Source organism: Agelaius phoeniceus, chromosome 1, assembly GCF_051311805.1.
Source record: "Agelaius phoeniceus isolate bAgePho1 chromosome 1, bAgePho1.hap1, whole genome shotgun sequence".
Classification (NCBI taxonomy): Eukaryota; Metazoa; Chordata; class Aves; order Passeriformes; family Icteridae; genus Agelaius; species Agelaius phoeniceus.
In genome coordinates this window covers 40,932,054-40,956,196 of record NC_135265.1, presented here as the reverse complement: position 1 = coordinate 40,956,196, position 24,143 = coordinate 40,932,054, and the positions used below count along the sequence as shown (strand labels likewise).

Below are 24,143 nucleotides of genomic sequence, written 5' to 3'. Positions count from 1 at the left end.
CCTCTCTCCTTCCGGGAGCGGCGCTCGCCCGTTGGCGGGGACCGGGAGCGGCGTTTGTTGACTTCCTCGAAGGCGGCGGGGGCGGCGCCCAGCCCCGGGAATTCCCCGCGGTGGCGGAGGCCGAAAGCGCGGCCGGGCCGGTGGGCTGGGGGCGATGGGCGCCCGAGGGGGCCCGAGCGGAGACCGCGAGGGGCGGCGCTGCCTCCCCGCCGAGCTGAGCGCCCGCCGCTGACCCGCCCGGCCGAGCGGGGCCCGGACAGGTTGGTCCCGGCGCGGAGGGAACGCGGGGCGGCCCCGGCCGGGGCTCCCCCCGCTGCCGGGAAGCTTCGTGCCCCGTGGAAGAGGAGCGACTCTCCCTGGGAAAGGAGGCTGGTCTTTCGTTTCTCTCCTTAAAATAGAGTCGTCCTCATAGAAGCCCAGAATTGTGAGGGTTGGAAGGGATATCTAGTCCAGTCCCGGTGCCGAGGCAGGGTCACCTCGAGCAGGTTACAGGTGACACAGGAATGTGTGCAGGTGGGTTTTGAATGACTCCAGAGAGGGAGACTCCACGCCGTCCCTGGTCAGCCTGTTTCAGTGCTCTGCCTCCTTCATATAAAGTTCTTCCTCATGTTGAACTGGAACTTCCCGAGTTTCAGAAGGGGCAGCCTGTCGGTCTTGTGCCATGTCCCTGCCCAGTCGCACTTGGCCGGAATAAGGGGTCATACTGTGGCAGGAGGGTGAGCAAGGCTTACAGGTGCTGCCAGCAAGCTGGGCTTGGGCCTCGGGCAGGCTGTTAGCCTGGTTACAAAGCTGCCTCTAATCAAGTTGAAAAACTGCGTGGGTTCTTGGAGCTGCCGTTTGTGCCTTGGTACAGAGCAATCTGGCAAAGGAAATGAGCAAACTACGGGTGTGAAAACAGAAACATGATGGAATATTGGAGCTGGCAGGAATACAGGTGCTGCACGCCGTGTTAGTTTGGAAGAAGGAAGTGTAGATGAGCATTGAGGTAGTTGTGTATGCTACTGGTGCTTTACACTTATAAAAAATTGCCTCTTGAAATTCTGCTGTTTCACCTGGTAGGGAAAATACCCTTATCTCCTTAAATGAATTGGTCCCCTAGCAACTTAGAAGTGAGTGTCAACTGTTCCAGTGAGTGCTTTTAGGAGTTTTTTGTTTCTTAAGGAATCCTTTCATTAGCCCACTCCCTTTCACTGTATGTATGCAGTAAAATCAGTGTGCTGGAAACAGACTCTGGAAAAAGTGGAGTTAGGGGAGAATTATTGCTAGGACAGTAAAGTCTGCTCTGGACTCCAAAGGTCAGTTTCTCTTCTGAGACAGTTTTCTGGGACATGTTGTTACGGCTATGGGAACTTTCATTTCCTGGATAGTGGTGTATGATCACATGCTTCTGCTGCAAATAATCCAAGTTATCTGTTCCAACATCTATTTTAGAGTTTTAGTAATTCTACTAGAATTGCTGTAGAAACCAGAAGAAATCTAAGATTATGACTACTTTTTGTTCTTTGAATAATTGCTGTTTAATAACAGCACTTTTTTTATAAGTGTTTATCAGATAATTGCCCTATAGCTTAAGTAGATGATTATTGCCTCAAATTTTAAGCAGAATTTTTTCATCTAAAATTTCAGTGAAGTCAGAAGGCAGAAAACACTGGTTCACTGAACTCTAAATTAGACTATATGAAGGGTTTAGCCACCTTCTCACTCCCAACACCCGTATTTTTTGCTAAAATTTATAATTATTCAGAACCTTGTTTGCTGCATTTGTAGTTTAGAAATGTGTGAGGTGACCATTACCCAAGTGCTAGCTAGGTTATGTTTTACAATGAAAATTAAATAGTAAAAAGTTTTTCAAGAGCAAAGAGGGTGAAGTGATATCTTTGTGCAGCAAAAATAGGTAATAAATGAGAGATAGTTTTAAGATTGCCTAAATTTCAGCAAGTATTCTACTTTGGTTTTCTGTATATCTTTTATATGTGACACTCAAAAGGTGGGGAAAGCGTGAAAATTATTGGTCAAATATATGAACAAACTACTTAGTGTACTCAGGGCAGAGAAATAGAATAATTTCATCTCACAGCATTGGAAAATCATAGAGTTGCCAATGCAGTAAAATTTGTTTGTATTATTTCAATAGATGCATTGAATTGGAGATTGTGCATATAAAATGTTAAATGTGGGTTGCCTACTTAGGAAAGTGGAAACTCCCCTGTCACTGCACATGCTATTCATATGCTTTCTTTAGAACAGAATTTGAAGAAAAAAAAGAGAGCATGTAGAAGGAAACAGGATAAAATGCAGTGTGGGTTTACCTTTTGATATATGTTTTCATTCTTTCACAGGGATTTTCTAGACAGGGTAAGTCTGACAGTCCATATTGAATAAAACAGTGATAATGAGATCCAGTTTGCTAAGATGGCAATGCTAGGAGTAACAAAGGGGTCAGGATAGGGACCAGCTTGGTAGAAGTCAGTGGGGAGTTTTGCTGAACTCCACACTTGTGTCCATTATCCATGGTTCACTTTGGACTCAATCTTAGGTTTTTGCTAAATGTTTATACTATACTTGCATTAATTAACTAATTCACATGATTATACAATGTTTTATGTGGAGTTCTTAGTGTATGAAACTGTAGATGCAAGTAAAATTTGACAGGACCTTTGGGGAGAAGAAATTAAGCTTGAGAGGGTAAGTGAAGCATAAATGGCTTGAATATTCGAAGTCATCCACTTAGAAGCTGTTAAGTGGAACTTAGGTTCAAATTACCAGGTTTGTCTGAAATTCTGCCATATAAATCTGAATATAGAATTTTAGAAGACAGCCCAAGTTGAAAAGGACCTGGCAAGATCATGTGGTCCCCTTGTAAAAGGGAGCCTGAATCAGATTTGCTGGCATCCTGTCCATTTGTGTCTTGGAAACCTACAGATGTTGTGTTAGTGAGTTGCAGGATGACCAAGGGCCATCGGTGAGACTCACTTGCCTTCCAGTAGCTGTAACAGGTGAGGCACATTTCCACTTAAATTAAAAGTTAATACAATCACAAAAAGGCTTATCACTGAACTTGTGAACTTATTGAATTGTAATTAATCTATTTAATTGGATAGAAGGAAACTTGTGATTGGGAGGTAGGACCTGCTGTTTGGTTTACAAAGGAAGATATAAAAAAAAAATCCAAAACAAATCCTCTAAACTTTTGGAAATAGTTATTCCGTATAAACGTTTTGAAACGGGAATGAATGAACAGCAAAAGAAGGGTTTCAATAACCTTTCAAGATACTTATATTTGGTGCTAGAAATGTTTAACAGCCAAAAGCCATTTTGGTCCTACTTAGGTTTGTTTGACAGTACTGCTTTTAATTACTTTCAACATTAAATGTAATAGTTTAATAAACAGGATTACATGATGCTGAAAGGATAATATTTTATTGATTCCTACTCCTGGGTTTTTATTTTCCCCCTTTTCAGATAGTTGTCAGGGAGAGTGATTATTGTGACAGCATTCACAGAAAAGCAGATTAAATACCTTACGCTGAGGATGCATAAGGTTTGCAAATTAGCAGTGGAGGTACTGGAGTCTGACACTGTTCAGAGAAAGTAAAATTTATTGAGCGCTTTTGTAATAAAATGGGCTGTTTATTGCTTTTCTGGTCCTTGTGAGAGTAGATTATTTATTGTAAAAACCTTGAGATTGAAAAAAATTGCCTGTTGTACCTAAGGAGATTTTACTTGGCTTTTGTAGCTTACCCAGATGTTCAGGATAGATGAGCTACAGTGATCTGGTTTGTGAACTCAGAGACAGTGAGTTTCCATTTCCTGAAGGCAATAAAACGAAAGTGCTCTGGAGGTGTGATGCAGCTCCCATGCTGACGTGTTTCTGAAGGAGCACCCAGTACACTGGGCTGTGCCCCTGTGCTCAGGGACTTGCTGGGAGGGCGCTGGCCCTGTGGACTTTGGCCATACGGAAGGATGAGCAGTGGCCAGAGCAGCAGCTGCTGAGATGTGGGTGTGCGTGTGAGAATTTTTATTACTCTTAAATGGAGCAAGTTTGTGTAAAAAGTGATGCCTTTCTCTGTAGAACAGTCTGTTCACAACTGGAATCAAAGAGAACCTAAGATTTCTGAAGGAGAGGTGCAAAGTGATGGATACTTAAAGAGACTGGAAGTCTTGCTTGTTTTAACATCTTGTGTCATATGCTCCAAGTACTGTGTTGAGTTTTTGATGCTGGCTGTGGGAATTCTGTACTATTCCTTGCTGTGCTGAAGTGTCTTTTAAAAAAAGGGAAAAAAAAACAGTACAGCTTTTCTGAAATTAAGGTGAAGGTTGTAACATGCTCACTCAGGATTCCTTTGGTTCAAAGGCATTTCTTGAATTTAAAGGGTTTTATTATGGTTACACACATTTATGTATACCCTTCTCTGTGTAAGGCAAGATAAATCCGTACAAAAATTATGCTGTTGTTATCAACAGCTGGAAACTGTTCATATTACCATTAGGAAGTCAAACCCTTCAAGTCTGGAAGGCAAACAGGAAAACAACCATCTTGAAATTATTTGCATTTGATATTTGGAAATATTTTCAGAACTGTTTTATTCTCTTTCAAATCAACTGTTAGGCCAAAATGAGAATCTGCTTCATACTGGGAAAAATTTAATGTAATCCTGCTTTTACTGTCTCTCCTTCTGATCCGAGAATAAGATTAGCATTTCAAACTACAGAGCTCTGTTTGTGCAGTGGTCTGTTTGCTATTAGAGCCTCTGCATCCCATGTTCCTCATATGTAGAATGTGTTTTATATTTAACGGCCTCCCATGGTGTTAATGACTAGTGTTCCTAAAGCTCTTTAAAGAGAAAAGCAATGTTTCTGCCAAGCATTAGTAAGATATGGGAAAACATTATTTTGCTCAAAATATTCAGTGTATTGAATCAAAGCTGTTCTATAACCTATGTTGAGCAACAGAAGTGGTTCCTGTTAGTTCTTCTGTTCTTCACATTGTGTGAAAGAAAACTTAGGTGGTGCCACCTCTTCAAACTCATTTGCTTATAAACAGGGAGCATAATTAGTCCTGCTAGAACTTAATGCTGTTTCCTATCAACAGTGTCTTCAGGTTGGGTTTTTTGTTTGTAGGCTTTTAAACAGTAGTTAATTAATACAAACAGTAGTACTGGTACTCATTTAATGTATTTCATTTTGGACATAAAGATTAAAGTCCTTTTAAGTAGGCTGTTTTGTGTGCAGATCATTCTAAAGTGTAAATGAAATATATTTATCACAGGCAAAACACTTAGCTACTGTGCTGAAGTAAAGGGAGTAAAAAGTATTAAGAAGACCTTTCTTGGGATGGGATGTGTGGTAAATGGGATTGTGAAGTTTGCCTTAAGGAGGCTGAGATGGACATCAGTTGTATTCAGAGACATTAACTTGTTGGTAAATTACTTCAAATATTTTAGTGAGAAATCTTTCACTTGAACCGGTTACTGTAGGACAGATTACCTCATGAATTGCAGCTCCAGAGAGGTCAGTGTTCACTCAGGTGGTTCAGAGTTTCAGCTCTGAGACATTTTCAGCAGTGCATACGAATGTGACTTTGAATTAGGAGAAGTCAAACAGATTAAAGCAGGGCAGAAGTCCATGGCAGGACTTGGTGAACCATCCTGAAAGACCTTCTGGCATCCTTCTTCCAGATTTGAGGAGCTATAACCTGTGTTATAATCAAAACACCTATTTGATTGTTGCTGTCAGTTCATATTTTTAAGATGAGGTAATACAGTTCTGGGGCATCTAAATTTTGATTCCTGTCCTTGGGTGAAATCAAAGACTACATCTGGAGTTGGGGATTTCTTACAGACATTTCTTTTTCTATACTGAGGGTTTTTGTCTATCCTGACAGCAAAAAAAGCTGGGTGAGCTGTGCATTTCACCATGGCCTTTTATAGTACTGCTGATCATGAACTGTTTAATGGCAGCTTGTCATCACTTAGTATGCAATACAGTTGGTCAAAAATGTGTATATTGGATTTTTGGGAACTGTTATCTTCAGTGTAGAAATTTAGAAAAGCATGCAAACAAAGTCCCTTTGAATTATATGGAATTAAATGCTTCTCTTCTAAATAATCTCCAGTTCTGGCTTAGAGAGCAGCGTCAGAAAACCAGAGTTGAATAATCCTATAAACTAAATGAGATCTTTCAAGTAAAAAAATGTTAGAGTAGCTGGTCTTCCTAACAGGTGCAGGTTAGGTGTGTACTTGTATTTATAAAATATATTCGTGTATACTGAGTTTTATTTGGAAGGTGTTTCTCTCTTGGAGGCTCATAAAGGCACTTTTAGTTAACAAAATGCAGAATAAACATGGTCCTGTTTTCCCACATTGCCATCTCCTGGTAGCACTGATGTGTGCAAGAAATAGGGAATGTATGGTGCTTAGGTTTAGGAGCTATAGGAAAGCATGGGGACAAAGATCTGTGCTATGTACAAGGTCACAAATCTGCTGCTTTCTTTGAGAGATAATGATAAGCTGTGACACTTCTTTAATGACATTTGAGTCAAGTGTTCCGAGAAAAGGAGATGTGTTGCCTTGAGAAGGCAAGCTCTTGGGAATTTGATGAGATGGGTGACAAGACTTGCAGAGCCTTTGGTGAAATGGGGGAGGATAAGCTGGTATGTTATGCTCATCTTGGAAGACAAAATGAGCAATTCCTTCAGTCAGTTAATGCAGTTTCCATGATGTGGTGCTTTTGGTCAAGGTCACCTTGTGCATGGAGTGATACTGTGCTTACAATGAAAAGGAAGCAAAGCTTTCTTGCAGGGTTCTTTCTACTTAAATATCACAGAAATCACAGAATATTCAAGGCAGAACAACAAGCAAGGGAAGCTTAGGCTACCTTTTTTTGTCAGAATGCATCAAACAACATGCAAGGCATCCATTCACCTCCTGATCATAACCATTAAAACGAGTTCAGCTTTGGTTTGTAGTATTCTTGTCTTTTTTCACTGTTGAAAAACTCCACTGCTGTCTTATTTAGTAGAAATGAGCTGTCACAGTTTTTTTATCATGTTGTCTAACTGGCTTGGAGCAAATTGAGACAAATGTGATAACAGCACTATTGTTCAGCAGTAGCTGTACTACAGCTCTTCATAATGCTGCACTCTGAAAGCTTTCCAGCATGGTGAGAGAAATTTGACCATACAGACAAGCTCCAGGCCTTTACTTCTTGTAATCTATAAACACATGGAAGTTTTGTTTGAATTCAAATAGCAAATGCACAGTAGAAGCAGCAGTTGTGACTGTGGGTTTTTTTTTCACTAATGCCTGCCTTTTCTGCAAAGTTCTGCTGATCAAGTTAGTTTTCTGTTGAAGTTTTTCCTGCAGTACAAAAAGCTGTCTTCATTACGCTCAGTTCTTTCATTCCAGCATTTCTGTTGGTTCATTAGCTAATCATCAGGAAACTAAGGATTTGTTGAAGGGGAAAAAATAAAAGTCTGCTTTTTGTAGAAGTCACATCACTAGTTTGTTTAAAGGGCAGTGTATTATCAGGCACTTTGTAGCATTTCATAGTACTGCATAGGAATACAAGTAATCTCCATGTTCATAACTAAATGAGATGTGTCTGGTTTTGGTTGGTTGTTTTTGCATTTTGGAGGTTGGCTTGTTTTTAAATAAACCCCAAAAGTTGTTCAAGATAACTTGTAACTCTTAAGGCAAATGCTTTTGGGGGTTTTCCATTGAGACCTATTGCTCAAGAAAATATATAGAATTTCTTTAAGATTATATTTTCTTATTGAATGTTTTGCTGTGCCTGAATGACATCGGTTGTAACAAAAACTCAGTGTAACATCTACTTTGCATTTGTCATTCATGTGGATCTGCCTGGTATTTTAGAGTGACACTTTACTAATGATCAGATTATTGTCAGTTTTCTCTACACATACTGAGGCAGGTCATGTTACTGTGCATGTTTTCATTCTCATCATATTTTCAGTCAAAAATTACTGTAATTGTTCAGAAGGAGGTTTTCTACTGTGACCAGGGAAAGAATAGCTACTCATGCAGTCTCTTTAAGGACAAATACAAGTGTAATTTAAGAATCTGCTTTAAAGTTTCAGAAAAATATAAGTATTTGCATTCAAAAATAAAGAGGCTTTGGCACTTGTGCTTAGGAACCACAGGAGTTAGTTGATTTGTTGGAACTGTACTCTTTTACTGCTCAGTGCTGGCTTGCAAGAGTTCTGATATAATATTCCTTTGGAGTCCAGATAGTTGGTACCAGCCAAATTCTACATTGGTGTTAAGACTTAATAAAAATGAATTTGAGGGTTCATACATCTGATAGGTACTCAAAATATTTATATCAAGTAACGGTGAAATGTGTCTTTTCTAAACAGTGTATTTTCAAGGTGACATGGATTTCAAGATTTTTCTGTGACATTAAGATACTTCCTGATTATTCAGTCTTGTCTTGTCATACTTAGACAGAAACACCCTGCAGTATTATTTTGGAAGGTTTTCAGACTCTTTGATGAATTTGTCTTTGTGAAAACTTAGCACTTATATCTGTCTTTTTAACAGCTGTCATGGAGGAGTTGGTAGAGGATGACATCTGTATTTTGAACCATGAAAAAGCAGACAATGCTCACAAGAGAGACAGCGATATTCCTGTTCCATCCTATAGTGGAGATGAGTCTGTTGCCTCACACTTTGCACTTGTCACTGCATATGAAGATATCAAGAAACGACTGAAAGAGACAGAGAAGGAGAACTCCTTCTTAAAAAAAAAAGTGAGAATTTTAGAAGAGAAGGTAAGAAAATAGTTGATATACCAGTTTCTGGTAGCAGCTTCTTTTTTGCTCCTGGCTGGATGCCAGAGAAGAGGGTTAAGGATTTGAAATGTATATACTTGAAATAATTTCCATGTTAAAAAGTTTTTATAAATTGTTTTATTTATTTAAGTGAAATGCAGTTTGTTCCTCTGGTAGTGTAGTTGTGTCATACTGGCATTTTTGATTCTCACTGGGCACATATATGATGCAGTGCAAAGGCGGGGCTGATTCAGACACATGTGTAATTGCATAGAATTTGTCACTGTAGTTTGGGTGCCACTTCATGGTGTTTATTAGCTTGGGCATGTGTGATACGGTACTGTTGAACAGTGTGGTGCAAAGCTTGTAAATTATCAGAATCCAGGAATTGTCTATCAAAAGACCCTTGAGCATACCAAAATGATAAGGAAAAATTGGTTGGCAAGAATATCCAGCTAGGTCTAGCTAATCACAGCCTCTATGCCTAACATAGATGTTGGCTGGCTGGCTTTTGATGCAGTAATTCTGAAATGTAAATGAATATTGGAATTTGTTTTATAGGCAGTTTCTTATGGCCATAAACCAGTGTTAATGAACCTGATGTTCATTAAAGCTAAAATTTGACCAGGGCACAGGTTTTTCTCTCCAGGTAAAGAATGCCATGATAAGATGTACATCCATTGTTCAGCACCGAGTGTCTTTGTTCTGCAGAAGTTCTTGACTTTGATAGGTTGCTTTCTTATATAAGATGCAAAGATAGATCCTAGTATTAGACCTAAGACATTTTTAGGACTTTCTCCTTACTGTGCTACTGACTCTTAAAAGCTTTCCAAGTATGTATTATTTTGTGGCATTGGAATGAAGAACTTGAGTCACACTTGGCACAGCTTTGAGACACCTATTTGGGAATTCTTGGTGAAGGCTGGATTGAGTTTTTCTCGAAAAGGAAAACTGTCTCAAGACTGTCTTTATATAAGGTTTAGGGGGATGTTGGGAATAGGAATAGAGCTTTAGACCTGAACCATGCTGAGTGTAACATCTTTTATGTTGTTACTCAGAATCACAATAAACAGAATTTGACCTTGACAATTCCTTTTGTCTTGTGTGTTTTGGTTTGGCTGGGTTTAGTTTAATTCTCTTAAAGATGCTGCTTTGTTTTCTGTAGAGAAAACTTTTTCATATGTGAATACCACTAAAATGTTTGATGAGGGAGGGGTACTGAGAAGGCCAAGGCTGTTAGTGACTTCCAGTCTTTGTCAATAGCTAATGTACCTATATGCTTAAAAAATATATGGGGAGTTACCCCTTTGGAGTCTGTCATTTCAATGTGCATGGAAACTTCCAGAAAGCTTATTAAGGCTTGTGTTCTATTTGAGTAGCTTTAGGAGGGGGAGAAAATATAAAGGACAAAACTTAAAAGGAGTCATACACATACAAAAAAAAAGGCAAAGGGGCAGGAGCTTCCTATCTTTGTGGCCTGTTTTCCCATACTTTCTTTCAAGCAAACACTTTCTAGAGGAGATATTTAAGGTAGATATGTGAGTGTCGATGCTTTGTTTTAGTAATTTTTTGTGTGTGACTCCTATTTTTTAAGAAAATATGTGAAAATCGGTTGTGAATATCTCCAAGAGGTACACATAAAGGAAGTGTGCAGGATAAAAAGAATGAAAAGGAAAATGCAATACTTAATTAAAGCAAGAACTTTTTATATGAATGGATATAATTTGATGTAAGACTTCTTTCTATCTTATTAAAAACACTGAATATATTTTAACTCTGTTCCCCTTTTTCTAGCAATCCAGTGAGTAGTGGTTATTCTGCCTTGCTTGTCTTTTGCCATAGCAGGCAGTAAGATGGTGGTAATCTCAAAGTTAATAGATATTTCTAAAATTATTCTGCTTTGGCTTTTTGTACATAAATACACTGAAAAAGAATCTTTATTTACATTATGAGGCATTTAGGAAATTATGTTTGGCTTCCTTTGAACTTTCTGTGTGTTGTGCATTTATATGCTTAAAACTCCTTTTTCAAAAAGCATTTACATTTACATTTTTTTGGAGCCTGGAAAAAATATGACTAAGGGATTGTCAGTGGGAGTAATGATAATTTATGAATGGTTTTTAAGTACTCATAGGAGTGAACTCATAAGCAGTCTACTGGAAAGTGTCCCTGTCGATGGCAGGGGGGTTGGATTAGATGAGCTTTTAAATGTCCTCTTCCAACTCAAACTGCTCTATGATTCTATAAATTAGTGAGCATTAAGTATTGTGAGAGATTTCAGAATCTGTAGACAGCCTTTGCTGCACTTTAGTAAAAAACTTTGACCCATATCAGTGTATTTGATTAGTTTGTTATCTAAACTGAAAAAAAAGGAAAAGCTGTTAGATTAATATGGCAGGCTTAAAATTTTTCAGTTCCCAGCATACAAAACTTCTCACTTGTCCTGTGTGTTGAATGTTCAGGTGCTTGGCTCCCGGGCGGAAGAGGAATGCAGCTCAGTTGGGCGGGAACAAGTCAATAAGGCCTACCAAGCCTATCGAGAGGCCTGCATCGACCGTGACCATCTGAAAAGCAAACTGGAAAAAATGGTGTGCCTTTTTAAGTCATGGCTTCAGTGCTTGCTTTATCAGCACTGCATAGTTAGTACATGTTTACTCTAGAATGAACTTTATATTCTTAAGATCTGTGGTGTTGGTTTTATCACTCTTTTAAAGTATATGACAATACTTTCTGTAGAAATAACAATTTAGTGTACCTCAGTTTTATTACTGGGCTAGAATAATGCTAAAAAAATCAAAACAGTATTTTTTGTTGTTGTATTTGTTCTAAAATACTGAATTGTCTGACATGATAGAAAAATGCTTCACAAATTATTTTGGGTTGGGGTTTTTCTCTCCTCTGAAAATAGGCAAAAGAAAGTGCGGAATCCTTGAAAAACTTGAACGAACAGTTGCAATCTAAAGAAGTAGAGCTGTTACAACTAAGAACTGAAGTGGAAACTCAGCAAGGTATGCATTTGGTTACTTCATCTTAGGGTATGTTGAGGAGCCATAGTGGCCTCAGGGGCATGAAGAGGCTTAACCTTATATGGGGGCAAAGTAAGAGAGGTATCAACAGCAGTGAGGTACTTTGAACTTGTCTTCATTCTCGTGAATGGTGACATATACATTCTGAGGCTGTTGTGTTCTCCCACCCTAGGTGATTTGCAAATTTGAGAAATGGGCACCACCTAACAGTTTATAAGCTGGGTCATGTGCATCTCTGGTCCCCACCACCTTTTCCTCAGAGCAGAGCAGAGGCCTGGTCAAGTATAAGGATCATTCAGTCAATCCCACTTCCTCTGGCACCTGCAGAGGGTCCAGTATATTGCTTTGTCTCGCTGTTGGACACGACAAATACAAGAGGATGTTGTGCTGCAGTTGCCAACAGTTACTTAGCTGGCTGGGAAATGAGGAAAAATAGAAAGATGTTGGTTGTAGAGAGCCTGGTGAAAAGAGGAAGGAGAAAATAACACTATATCCTGGCAATTCCAAAAGCCCAAATCCAGCATCTCTTGCTGCAGTAGTCAAGAGTGCTCTGTATGTGATAGATGCCTAAAACAAAACACCATGGAAGGAAAAATCCCCTTGATTAATTTAGGTACAAGAAGATGCCATCTGTATAGAGTATGGACTGACTTCAGAGTCTGTACAAATGCAGTCATTTGAAAGGCACTTTTGAGTATGGCTGTGCATGAATTTCATTACTATCCAAGAGGACCTTAAACATGTATGAAATGCACTACTTCAATTGCACAAATGTTTAAACCTAGAAAAACAAATTGCAGGTACTGCTAGTATCACTGTTGAGGATGTCATCATTTCAGGCAGTAAGAATTGCAGGGTTTGTAAGGAGAGCTCTGAAAATGTGATGATTTACTTGTTTGTAATTCAGTTTTACTCATAAGTGGACTCTAGGTACCTTGCTTTAAAAAAAAAAGAATCAGTGTAACTTAAGGCTGTTTAAACTATTAATTCTGGAAATAAGTGTACCACGCAATTAAAGACTTGTGGGGTTTCTTCCTGTCATGTTCCTTCTTTTCTTGCTGTCTCACTAATGCCCTGCTACTGATCTGATGGTAGCATCAGCTTAGGTTGCTTCTTACCATGTGAATTGCTTCAGTCTAACAAGATATGTGTAACTTTTATGCTTTCCCCCTTTGTTTGGATTGTATCTTTTGTTGTTCTGTGTGGAACTTCTTGATGTTAAACTTGGGGAAAACTTAATGGTAAGTGATGTAATAATACAAATCTGAGGGCACAAAGACTGATGTTTTCAAAGCATGTAAGAAGTATGCAAGTTGGCATATGTGTATTTGCCATAAATTGATTTTTTTATTTCCAGTGCCTTTTTATGCTAGTACTTCCTTTTTCTCAGTGTCAAATGTCCAGTGCATTCCTAGAAAGTAGGGCTCCAAGCTTTAAACCCAGAAAATAGGCCAATAATGCCAACAGCATTGCCAGTGTTATATTTCCCTGTTGCCATAGACTCCAGTTTCTTCAGAATACAATGTTTTTGTAAGGCATGGGCTGATTGAAGAGGATCTTGCATATTGAATTATGTTCTTTGGACTGAGATTGGAATCTAATTGTCTTGCTTGTCTTCTTTACAGTGATAAAAAGTCTGAATTGTACTCCAGCTAACTGGGAATTAGAGAAGCTGAACAGTGACCTGAAAGTGCATAGTCTGGAACAGGATCTAGAAAAACTCAAGGAAGAGTGCAACAGTCTCAGGAAGGAGTTGCAAAATTCCAAGCAGAAGGTACCTTAGTTTTTAAGGAATTTTTGTATTAATGCTTAGTTTTAAATCCCAAGGTCAAACAAAATCAAGGGTTAACAAAAAGAGGAAGTCTATATGAGTGACATATTAATATCTTGGTAAAATTAACCTTTAAATCTTTCATAGACTGTCATTCTTCTTGGAAATAGGGACAGGCTTCTCAGGGAGGTGTTCATGGCATCAAGTCTGTCCAAATTTAAAAAGTGTCTGGATAACACTCTTAATTAGAAAGTTTAGCTTTAGGTAGTACTGCAGTGAGCAGGGAGCTGAACTTAATCCTTACAGGTCACTTCTAACTCCAGATATTCTATGATTCTATACAGGTGAGATTTCCCAGCCATTGCCCATATAACAACAGAAAATAAAGCTGTATGATTTTTTATAAGTAGCCACTGAAGTTTTGTGTAACCTGAGCTGCTAAGAAAGTTTAGGCAAAAGCTGGCCTCTATTTTTTTTTTTTTAAAGCAACAGGATGCTAATGTTTAAAGATGTCATGAACTTTGTTTAAGGAGGTATGGCACTTTTCTTTAGGGTAGTTGCATGAAGCTTGTCAGCAAAATTCCTCTTTTGGCATCCTTCCCTGCCATTTCTGGGACAAATATCTGTTCTGAGGGACATATTTTGTAACCTAGGCATTGTTAGGATCTCAAAAAGAAAATTAAGATCCCAGTAACAAAAAGCAGTAAGTTATTGTCTAGTGCATTCTTTGTGCTTTCCATCTTATCTTTGATGAAAGGTACAGTGCCAGTCTCTAGGACTCTGCAGTCACACTGAAGTCACACAGTGAATGTAAAACATTTAAATGTGATTGTTTGAGGAGGCAGACTGTTTTACATTCCTTATGGTCATTAATAATGATGATTATGTAATCTGGAATCACACAGCATTTGCGTGAGTCTGCAGTTTTTCCACTAGGTGGAGATAAAGCATGTGAGGTGTTTTGTTAATTTCCCTTACTGTTGGTTGTTTCACTTGGGTCTGGAGCTGTTTCAGGTGTTTTCAATAACTTGTAAATCTGAAGGCTTGCTGTAACCTGTGTGAAGTTCTGGTGTCTTCGGGTAACTCTAGAACAGAGTAACAGCTGCATAAATAATTGCAGATTGTATTGTGAGAGTGAATGATGTCAGAGAGAACAGACTAAAATAGCATTTGTAAGGAATACTGCATGTGACACTGTTTAAATAATGTTTATGCCAGCAGCTTTTGTTGCACAGAGCAAATACAGGGAACAGCTTTTTGTTTTGTTTTGGGAGGTTTTGTTACATTGGTTTGGGGGGGGTTGTTGTTTTTTTTGCTTGTCTTTAATACAATTTCTTCTTGATCCTGGTAACTGCTTAATACAGGAAATAAAGTGCATGTTTTCAAATATGGGGTAATACAGTGCAACTTTTTTATGCTATGAATTTAAATCTTTGGGAGATGGTGATAAAGCTCAGGGGGGGAAAATCTGTCAGGTGAAATACAGTCAAGTGTGATCAATGGGCAATGACAAATCAGCATTATTTCAGCTCAGCTGGTATTTTCATTTTTACTTATTTTCATTACATTAGTTAGTTTAGCTAATATGTAATGAAAGTAAGTAATAATGAAAATGAAAACAGGAAAACGTGTTTTCAAATGTTTTCTACCTTAGGCAAGTGTACCTCTATTTTTCTGTTCTTTTAGATATTCTTACTCAAGTTTTACATTGTAGTTCATGCACTGTGTACATTGACAAGTTGCTTGAAATATGTGCAGCCTGTCTTAAAGCCACTGTAAAGGGATCAAATCCCTACAACAGCTTTGGCTAGAGGGAATGATAGGAAGGGAACATGGAAAGAAGGGATATGAAAGTGAGGGAGCTCATCACAAGTGAGGGTCTAATAGAAGCACAGCTAACAAAGTGAGTCCAATGTTTGATTTGTTAAACAATCCTGGTAAATTCAGTGTGACTGCCTATATGTGCAATTTGAAAGTAGGCTTTCAGACTGAAGAGATAAATTATGTTCTGTTATAAAAGTAACTTGGGGAAGTAAATCTACACTGAAACAGCTTCCTTTAAGTTAAGGTTCTTTATATACTGTGACAGAGAAAGAAGGAAAAAAAAAAAAGACTGATTACTTTCTTGAATGGACATGAAAAGTCTTTCTCAATTTCTGCTTTTTAAACAATCTCTAATTCTGAGAGTTCAGCTGTTTTAAGAAAGAAGAGTATGGAGGTGGCTGAGCAATGCCTTCGTATAAGTAGGTAGTTTAAGCATTTCTAAGTGGAAATTCTTAGTAGAATTGAAACCCACTTTTGAAACCCACTGCAGCTAACACAAATGAAGATTACCTTACTTGTGAATTTCAGTATTAGGCAAATTGGAGTTTCACTGCCGTTGTTTGAGAGAGAAGATCTGAAATCATGTTCATTCATTCTCTGTCTTCCCTTCACTCTGTTATGCAGGACCAGGCTCAAGAGAAAAATCCATTACATGGAGACCACCTTCAAAGGCAAGACATCCAGAGGTATGAAATACTTTATTTTCAGTTTACTGAGGGACAGTTGTTTGAACAAGTAAATTACTTTTGCTGACTCTTTAGGTGTATTATTTCAAGTTACATAATTTCACTGAAAGTCTAGGTATAGTTATTTAGCAAGATCATTGTACATTTTTTTCCTTTGTCGTGTTTGTAGTTCCAGATGATGAATATTTATGTAGTTATGCCTGTTGGTGCACTTACAGCTTTTTCCACCAGAGGGAAGAGCAGCCCTTCACATTGCCAGGCTTTAGTGCAATGGGCCTTGGTGCTTCCTTGGGTGTTGAAGAGACTTTTCAGCCACTGAAAGAGAACATACAGACACTTCCCATCACCTGTTCTCTGGTGCAGTGAGGCTAACAATGCACACACTACACACAAATCACACTTTGTCCTTTCACCTTGACTGGATACTTATTCCTGTGGTTCCTCCTGGAACTTCGCTGTCAGCCTCACACACCTGATAATAGATGTTCTCTCAACACACAGCAGTTATCTCTTTGATCACCACTCTGATTGAACTGATCATTTGATCAAATAATTACTGATCAGAGCAGATTTATTCCATCAAGTGGTGCTCAGGTGGCAGCCATCTAAAATAGCATATGGATTTTATGGTGTTTATTGTAATAGAAATACTAAACGTGTCATAAATATGTAAGCCCATCCAAAAATCTGTGGAGAAAACACTTGAAAAACCTCCTATGAGAAACATTTGTTGTAGCAAGCAGTCCTGCTTTTTGTAGGAAATGGAGACATTTGCACCTAATTAACTTTCTGGAAACTAGTTACTTCATATTTGTGAGCAGCCTGCAAATCTGACTTTAAATTCTCAGTGTGCAAATCTAATTTGCTGTACATTTAAACAGGCTGTCATAGTGAAGGTTCATATCACATGTTAGAAGGCAGAGAGTTCCAGGCACAGGGAATCCTTGGTTTTCAATTACAAATTCCTTGAAAAATAGGCTTTGCAATGGGATTCTAGGCCAGTATCCACAAAAACAAAATCAGTTGCATGTGATTTAGGTGGAATTCTGGTACCTGCAGCCCTTTGCAAGATGCTTGTAAAACTGCTAAATGCATTTTAAACAATCCAAGCACTTTGCTTCTGGTTGGTGGCAGATATTTGAGCTGTCCCTGTATTTGCCACTTCTGTGTTAAATATTGGACAATTCTGGTTTGACATAACCAAAGTTTTTGATCTTATTTTTTAGACCAAAACATGAGAATTAAGGAAGTGTGATTGCCACATCAGCTTTTAAATTAAGTTGTCAGCTCTTAAGAGTTGAAAGAGCCAGAAGGAGTCTGCAGTAGGAAGGCCACAGGTTTAGCGGAACTTCTTGAAATATCAATTCTGAAAATTTTAACTTCCTATTAGTCAGAACTGCTGACACTTAACACATTATTTATTAAAATAACACCTTCCTGTGTTCTTTAACAGAACTTTATGCATCTGAACTTGTGTATTCTGGGGAAGTATTTCTGTGGATAGAAGTTCAATTTCTTGTTTTAAGAGAACTCTCTCAGTGTTGACTTGCATAATAGCCACTTCTCAGAGTGATTTTGAACACATTTGTGCTTGATATTTCATGCAGGAGTGATGCTATATTGCTATTTTTGAAAGATAGTGTTACATACAGTTATAAAGCTTATTAATTCTTACTCATCTCAGTAGCTTGAGATATTGAGCTGTTTTGAAATAAATGCCTTTATTGAATGTAGCAAGGAAGAAAAAATTCTGGAAACTCTCATCCATTATATTTGTCTTCAATAAATGTGTTTTGGTAGAATGTTAATCATTAAAAAAGCATTAAATCATTGCATTCATGTTTAAGTAACTGCATCCTTATGTCTTTGAACACTAAGTTAATTATTAATCAACATAAATGATATATTCAGTGAGCCTTTGCTAGAAATTTTACCAAGAAACATATGGTAATGCTGACTTTTTTTTTTCCCCCTTTTAATTTTCTTACCAGTTATTAACCTGAAACATCAGTGTTGGAACAGTGCTGCTGTTGCTAAATATGTTTCTTGTATTATGCTGTTTTAGAGAATTAATTGGAACACTATTTTTTACACTGTCTGATCAGGCAGTGTATTAACATAAATTGGAGGCCTTGAATATGAAAGAATGTGGTTTATATTTTAGATTGGACTCTGTGTGTATGCTCAGTTTGGGTCTCGGGTATTTAGTCTGAATTCAGTGTAGCAGTGTGCATGGTATAAGACTCAAATACTGGTTTTTGATTATTTGAAATTAAAATCAATCAATATTACTAGGCTCCTAATATGTGTTGGGGTATGTGGTCATTTATTGAAAGGTATTCAGAGTTAACATTCTGCCTTTTTTATAACCTGGTGTCACTTTAAATAAAGTATTCCTTTGAGATGACAAATCTTACTGGAAGATGCTTCGTTTCAGATGCTGAAATGAAAAGTCAGCTTCATATTTCTTTCCTTTGGAGAGTTGAAATTATTATTATTACCTAGTATGTCAATATATAATGCATTGTATATTGCAGTAGGCAAGAATCAAATTATATCCATCCGTTTAAGGTAGTTCTCAGTACTGTTCAGTACAGTTACAATTATGGTACTCCAATAAAATTTGCAAAAAAATTTATTAACAGTTAACACTTGATAGGCATGTTGATAGGCTGCTTTAGAGGCAGCAATATTTAACTTGTAATAAATTTTTGTTTTGAAAGTTTGCAACAAACATATTGGGACCTGAAGAGAGAAATGTCCAATTTGCGTGTAGTGACTGACAAGCAAGCTGAGATCCTACGAAAACTGAAAAGGAACCCACCAGGAGTCAAGAAAGGCAAGTCAGTGTTGGCAGTAACAGACCTTACAAACACAAACCATTGATGCAAGCTGTAGCATTTTAAAAATAAACCAGCTATCATATCTTATCAGAATCTCATCAATTGAAGTTGATAAGCTAGACTGTATTATGGTTCCAGCTTCCCCATTTTCTGCTTTTGCTTCTGTCTCATACTGGTCAACTTCACACATAAAGGTGTTGCTGATGTGTTTTTTCTTCAGTACTGTATTCTGTTCCCCTTGTGGCTTTTTTCTCAGTCAAGTGTTGCTTATGTGCACAAGGCTGAGGTGTTAAGTTTACTTGTATTTGACCTTTTACCACAACTACTTCATATTAGGAGGGAAAAAATCTTTTTTGCAAATGCAGTCTTTTTTTCCCAGTACAGAATATAAGAAGTACTAAATTTGCAACATTTTAAAATCAGACTTTAAAAGACTGAAATTCCTTATGATTCCCTACTTCTTTATATTTTATTCAGAAAAGTTTTCTTTTTTAACAAAATGCTACACAGTGTGACATTTTCTGAATGTCAGAATACTGGGGAAACAAAACTGCCTTAAATAATTTTAAGGGTTAAATATTTTTCACATAAAGTATTTAAATTTTCTGTGAGCACTTCATCAGACAGTTCTTCAGTTCCATACATATGTTTTTCTCAAGACAAATGCTATGCTAGACTATCAGGCAAATAAACTGTGGTAAAGAGTTAATTTCCTTTGTTTTCTGCTCACTTCAATTGTGATCTTTACTGTGCTCAGAATACTGGTGGAAGACAGTGCACTTGGTTAGAATGTACTGGTGACAGTCTCTGATGTCCCTGTCCATTACCAGATCAAGACATTTTGTTTCTAAACAGCTCAGTGAGGTAATGACAGGATTCACCTCCCGAGCAGTCCCTGCCTTTGTGGTCAGCAGTGACTAATGATCACTTTGTCTCTGGTACTTGGCTGATACAAACTGTCAACACATTTTGTAGACTTGGCCATATTATTACCAGGTGAGTCTGTGTTCCTACAATTCTAAAACATGTTTGTCAAATAACTGCAGCAGAGAAACTGGGAACTGAATGAGTCTAAATAATCTTAGATCTGTCAAGGTTTGATGTGATCATATACAGTCTTTATGTCCTTTTAATTTGGAGTTACCTGTCTTGCCACTACACAACTACTTATTTTTCTCTCCTCCTTGGTGAAGAAACTCATTTTCTGCAGTTCTTAAGCAGTTGTTCATCCACAGCCACAGAAGGCATTCTTGATTGATCAGGAAACAGTGGACTTCTGCCTTTTCATCTGTAAACTTTTTTCAGTAATTTTTCAGAAGTATGTGAGAGTGCACAGGTCTGATCTTGGTCATCAGCCACACTTATGAATGCAATGCAGATGTATCTTTGCTTATATTTATAGACAAGTCTTGGCTTATGCAAAATATGGGTACAATTGACTGAAGCCTTCCACTTCCAATACCTCTAGTACCGACTTTTGGCATTTACAGACCAGCTGCCATTGTCTGTAAGAGGTGCATTAATTCTGCAGAACACGTGTTCATTACTTTGTGTGGGACATGAACTGTATCAGTTAACATGTGGATTCTACTTAGAATGTAGAGAGGCGTTTTATGTGTGTGATGTACGGAGGAATTTTCAACAAATGGGTGCTTGTGGGGTTTTTTGTTTATTTTTTTCTTGTTTGTTTTTTTTTGTTGTTGTTGATTTTTTGTGTGTTTTTAGTTGGTTTTTTTTGGGAGTTTTGGGGATTTTTTTTGGTACATTTTTAATCTCTTTTCAGTGGATTCAATTTTTCTTGAACTTCTAAAGGTCTGTAGGCCTCTAATTGCTTTTTACACCTGCCAGCACAAAAATGCCAAATCCCGTGCCTTAGCATGTCTTTCAGACATGATGCCCATGGTATTGGAAGGTGGTTTGGGCTGACATCCACAAATTTTAATTTATTGTGACAAACAGAAGTTGTATTCTTTGACCAAGATACCAGCTTCTTTTTCTGGCCCTGAAGAACAAAAGTTAAAAATTACAATTCATGCTCAAGATTAACAGCTGCTCTAGAAAACTCTATGTAAGATGTGAGTTTTAACTCAGGAGGCATTAATCTACTCTGATTACATGTTTATGTACATTATCACTACAAAACAAAATGACCTGCTTGTATTTGGCCGTATGTTCAGATGTGTGTTGAAGGTACAGCTCTTCCATTTCAGGTAGATCCTGTTCTGTTTCAAAATCCTCCCCCTGCCTAACAGTTTAAAACTCCTCTGTAATACCACACAGCTGAGCATTGCAGTCTGTCAGTTTACTTTTGAAAGTCAGACAAGAGAACCTGTGAACACCACACATTTCCCTCTTACTGCTTCATGGGCAGTGAGAATTTGGGTTCTGGATGGCACAAGAACACAGCTTGTTAAAGAATCAGTAGAATAGGGAGTAGCATTCAGTCTTCTGCATCTGGGTGATTTCTTCAAGCATGTGAAAATGGTCTCTGTTTCAGCATTCATTTCAGTCTGGTCAGAAAGATCAATCAGTTTATTTCTGTTGAAATGGGAGTTGGGAGGTATCCTTGGAGTTGGGTGTGTTTTAGACATTGTGATTTCAGGATTTTGGGTTCATCTTGAGACTGGTGAGGGTAGTATGTTGTTTTTAGATTTCAAGTAGTTACTGAATATGGTCCAAAAACTTGTGGCTTTAAGAAACTGTGTTTAACATCCCTGCTAGACTGTAGTACATTTGGGGTACATGAAAAATGCATTAGACAATGTAATTTTAAAATCTTTTTTTTATCTTCTTCCTTCAGCTGCCTGTACTGCACCAGTGCAATGTGTTGACTTGAACATTTCAAAGGTGAATTTGACATCTGGGGTAGTCTATAAAAACCTGTCACAAAATGATAAAGCCCTCGGCAATGCTGTGTCTCCCCCTCTGCTGAGAGATGCCTGTGTCCCATCAGAAAGGGTGACCCTACAGGCTTGGACAGATGAGAGACCAATTCCAGCTGACAGCAAAATGTTTCAGGAACACCATTCCTACGGAAAGAGCTCTCTGGAAGATAATTCCTGGGTATTCCCTAGTCCTCCAAAGCCCAATGAGAATATGTTTTGGGAAATGAAAAATAATCCAACTTTGTTAAACTGTCCAGCAGATTACCTGGATCAGTGTAATCAAAACTGTCTGCACAAGAGTTAAACAATTTTTAGAATGAACTGAGGCATTTTTGGAGTGATTCTGAATAGGCACCTTAATGCTCGAACTTTTAAGGAGAGAAAACAAATTGCTTGAAATGTTCTTTCTTTATTTTTAATTCTAGTTCCAAATCAGAAGGCCTAGTCTTCCTCTGCTGTAAATCAGGAGTGAGTTCCTTGATGTTAAAGCTGTGCTGGTATAATGTAAATACAAAGAAATCTAGCATGGGGCCTAGATAGTCTTGTACTGCAAATGACATACATTTGCTAAAGGTTACAATGAAAAGTGAGTTTGTGGAATAAAACAAAATAATCCAGTTCTGTATCTGTTTGCTATTTGTATGTTATCAAGAAAATACTTGGTATCCAGTGTTAGAACTTGAACCAGCTCTGAGCTTATATTTTGACAGTGTTCTTTTTCAGAATAAGGATAATATGAAATCTTCCTTCCTCCTTTCAATTTGCTTTGACTCCTCTGGTTTGTAAGTGCATTTTTCTGTAATATGTAACTAAGAAAGGTGAGTTTGGTTTTTTTTTTTTTTCCAACCTTGATTTATATGAAAGAGTGGCAGGAGAAGAACCACCCTTAGGCTATGCTGTTTCGATTGCCTCATTTAGGGCTTGACTGAGAATGGTGAAGGACCGTAAGTAAAGCTGCTGCTGCCCACTGTGAATCCTGGAGGTTCAGCTTGTTTCCCTCAGTGGAAGCTGCTGTAACTGCAGCAGTGCTGCCACAGACCCAGCGAGCTCACAGTGCAGTTTTCCATATTGTGCCTCCTTTGCACAGCACCACAACTCTGACTCTTCATTCCTGTGGTGGTGAAGGCTACTAATTTTTCTTTTGTTAAAGAAACAAAGCCTTAATTTAATCAGACTTGGTGTTGTTGCATTGTTGATAGACAAAAATAAGTATTTTTGTGGTGTCTTTAGTATATCACTGAGAACCAGAGCTACTGGAATTCCAGCTACCTGCTTTATAGATTATGGGTGTCTAAGCACTACTTTTTCATTATTTTTTTTCCTCTTAAGGCCATGAACTGTTTCTAGACAAATATCATTTATGTTTTGGTTTTGTTTTTTTTTCTGCAAAATTCTCTGCTTCATATCTGGCGTAATACAACAGGGTTAAGTGAAATGTCTTGACTGCTCAAAAAGTGGAAGAAAAATGCATTGTATTGTAGATCCATGATACCTAACTTGTAATGGGCAGGAAGATATTTAATACTGAATATGCTATTTACAAATGTGTGGGTTGGTGAACTATTCAGCTTCACAGATCCAGCTTAACATCAAAGTAATAAAAATTAATTTCACAGCTGTTTAGTAGCTAATTATCTTAAGATGGCTTGCAAATACATGGGGAAGCTCTGGCAGTAGCACAGCCATAGTAATGATGGGCTGTAGAAGTGTTAGGAGGGTGCTACGTGATCTCTGTGGTTCCAGACACCCTCCCCTGCACAGTAAGTACTTCAGACAGAGCCCATCTTTCACTCTGTCTATCAAAGGCAAAAAAAAATGCCTTCCAGATACCTTCTCCTGTAGTACAAACAGCATACATAAACAATGTTTCCCATTCACCAGATATTGTTTTTATCTTTCTATTATCTTGCTCACGTATACTGGCTTGTCTGTGATTAATGGAAATGGTGTCAGATGCTGGAATTTATTCTGACCAATGAACACAGCTGACTCAGGGGAGTACAATCTCTTGGAAAGTAATAGAACAAAATCCAATATGCATAAAACAAATCCAAGTCACTAGGCTTTAGCTGATAGAACCAACTACCTATGTAATAACAAAGAAAACATTTCTTATGTGGCTGCATAAGCTATATGGTACCTAGTTCTAATGTAGTTTACTTTTGGGGTCCCCCACCTCAGTATTACAGAGGTTTTTTATTAAGGAATGTAATATTCAACAGGCATTAATATGATCTGTGCAATGAAGGAATTCTACTGTGTAAGATATTAAATAAATTTATTTTTGTTTGAAATTGGTTTCACTAACAAATCTCCT

At 37.9% G+C, this 24,143-nt stretch overlaps 1 protein-coding gene across 3 annotated transcripts; it reads left to right on the top strand.

The window, feature by feature from the left end:
- AZI2 (5-azacytidine induced 2) lies at positions 1 to 24,120 on the top strand. 3 transcript variants are annotated; one of them, XM_054646518.2, is made up of 8 exons: positions 1 to 260; positions 8,562 to 8,791; positions 11,254 to 11,379; positions 11,700 to 11,799; positions 13,443 to 13,591; positions 16,037 to 16,098; positions 18,822 to 18,937; positions 21,742 to 24,120. In XM_054646518.2, the coding sequence occupies exons 2-8, from the start codon at positions 8,567 to 8,569 to the stop codon at positions 22,128 to 22,130; spliced, it is 1,167 nt and encodes a 388-aa protein (XP_054502493.2). In that variant the 5' UTR covers positions 1 to 260; positions 8,562 to 8,566; the 3' UTR covers positions 22,131 to 24,120. The 3 variants fall into 3 exon arrangements, with proteins under 3 accessions (XP_054502493.2, XP_077033138.1, XP_054502410.2); XM_077177023.1 differs by lacking the exon at positions 1 to 260 and adding an exon at positions 285 to 368; XM_054646435.2 differs by lacking the exon at positions 1 to 260 and adding an exon at positions 377 to 513.
- Positions 24,121 to 24,143: the final 23 nt, after the last annotated feature.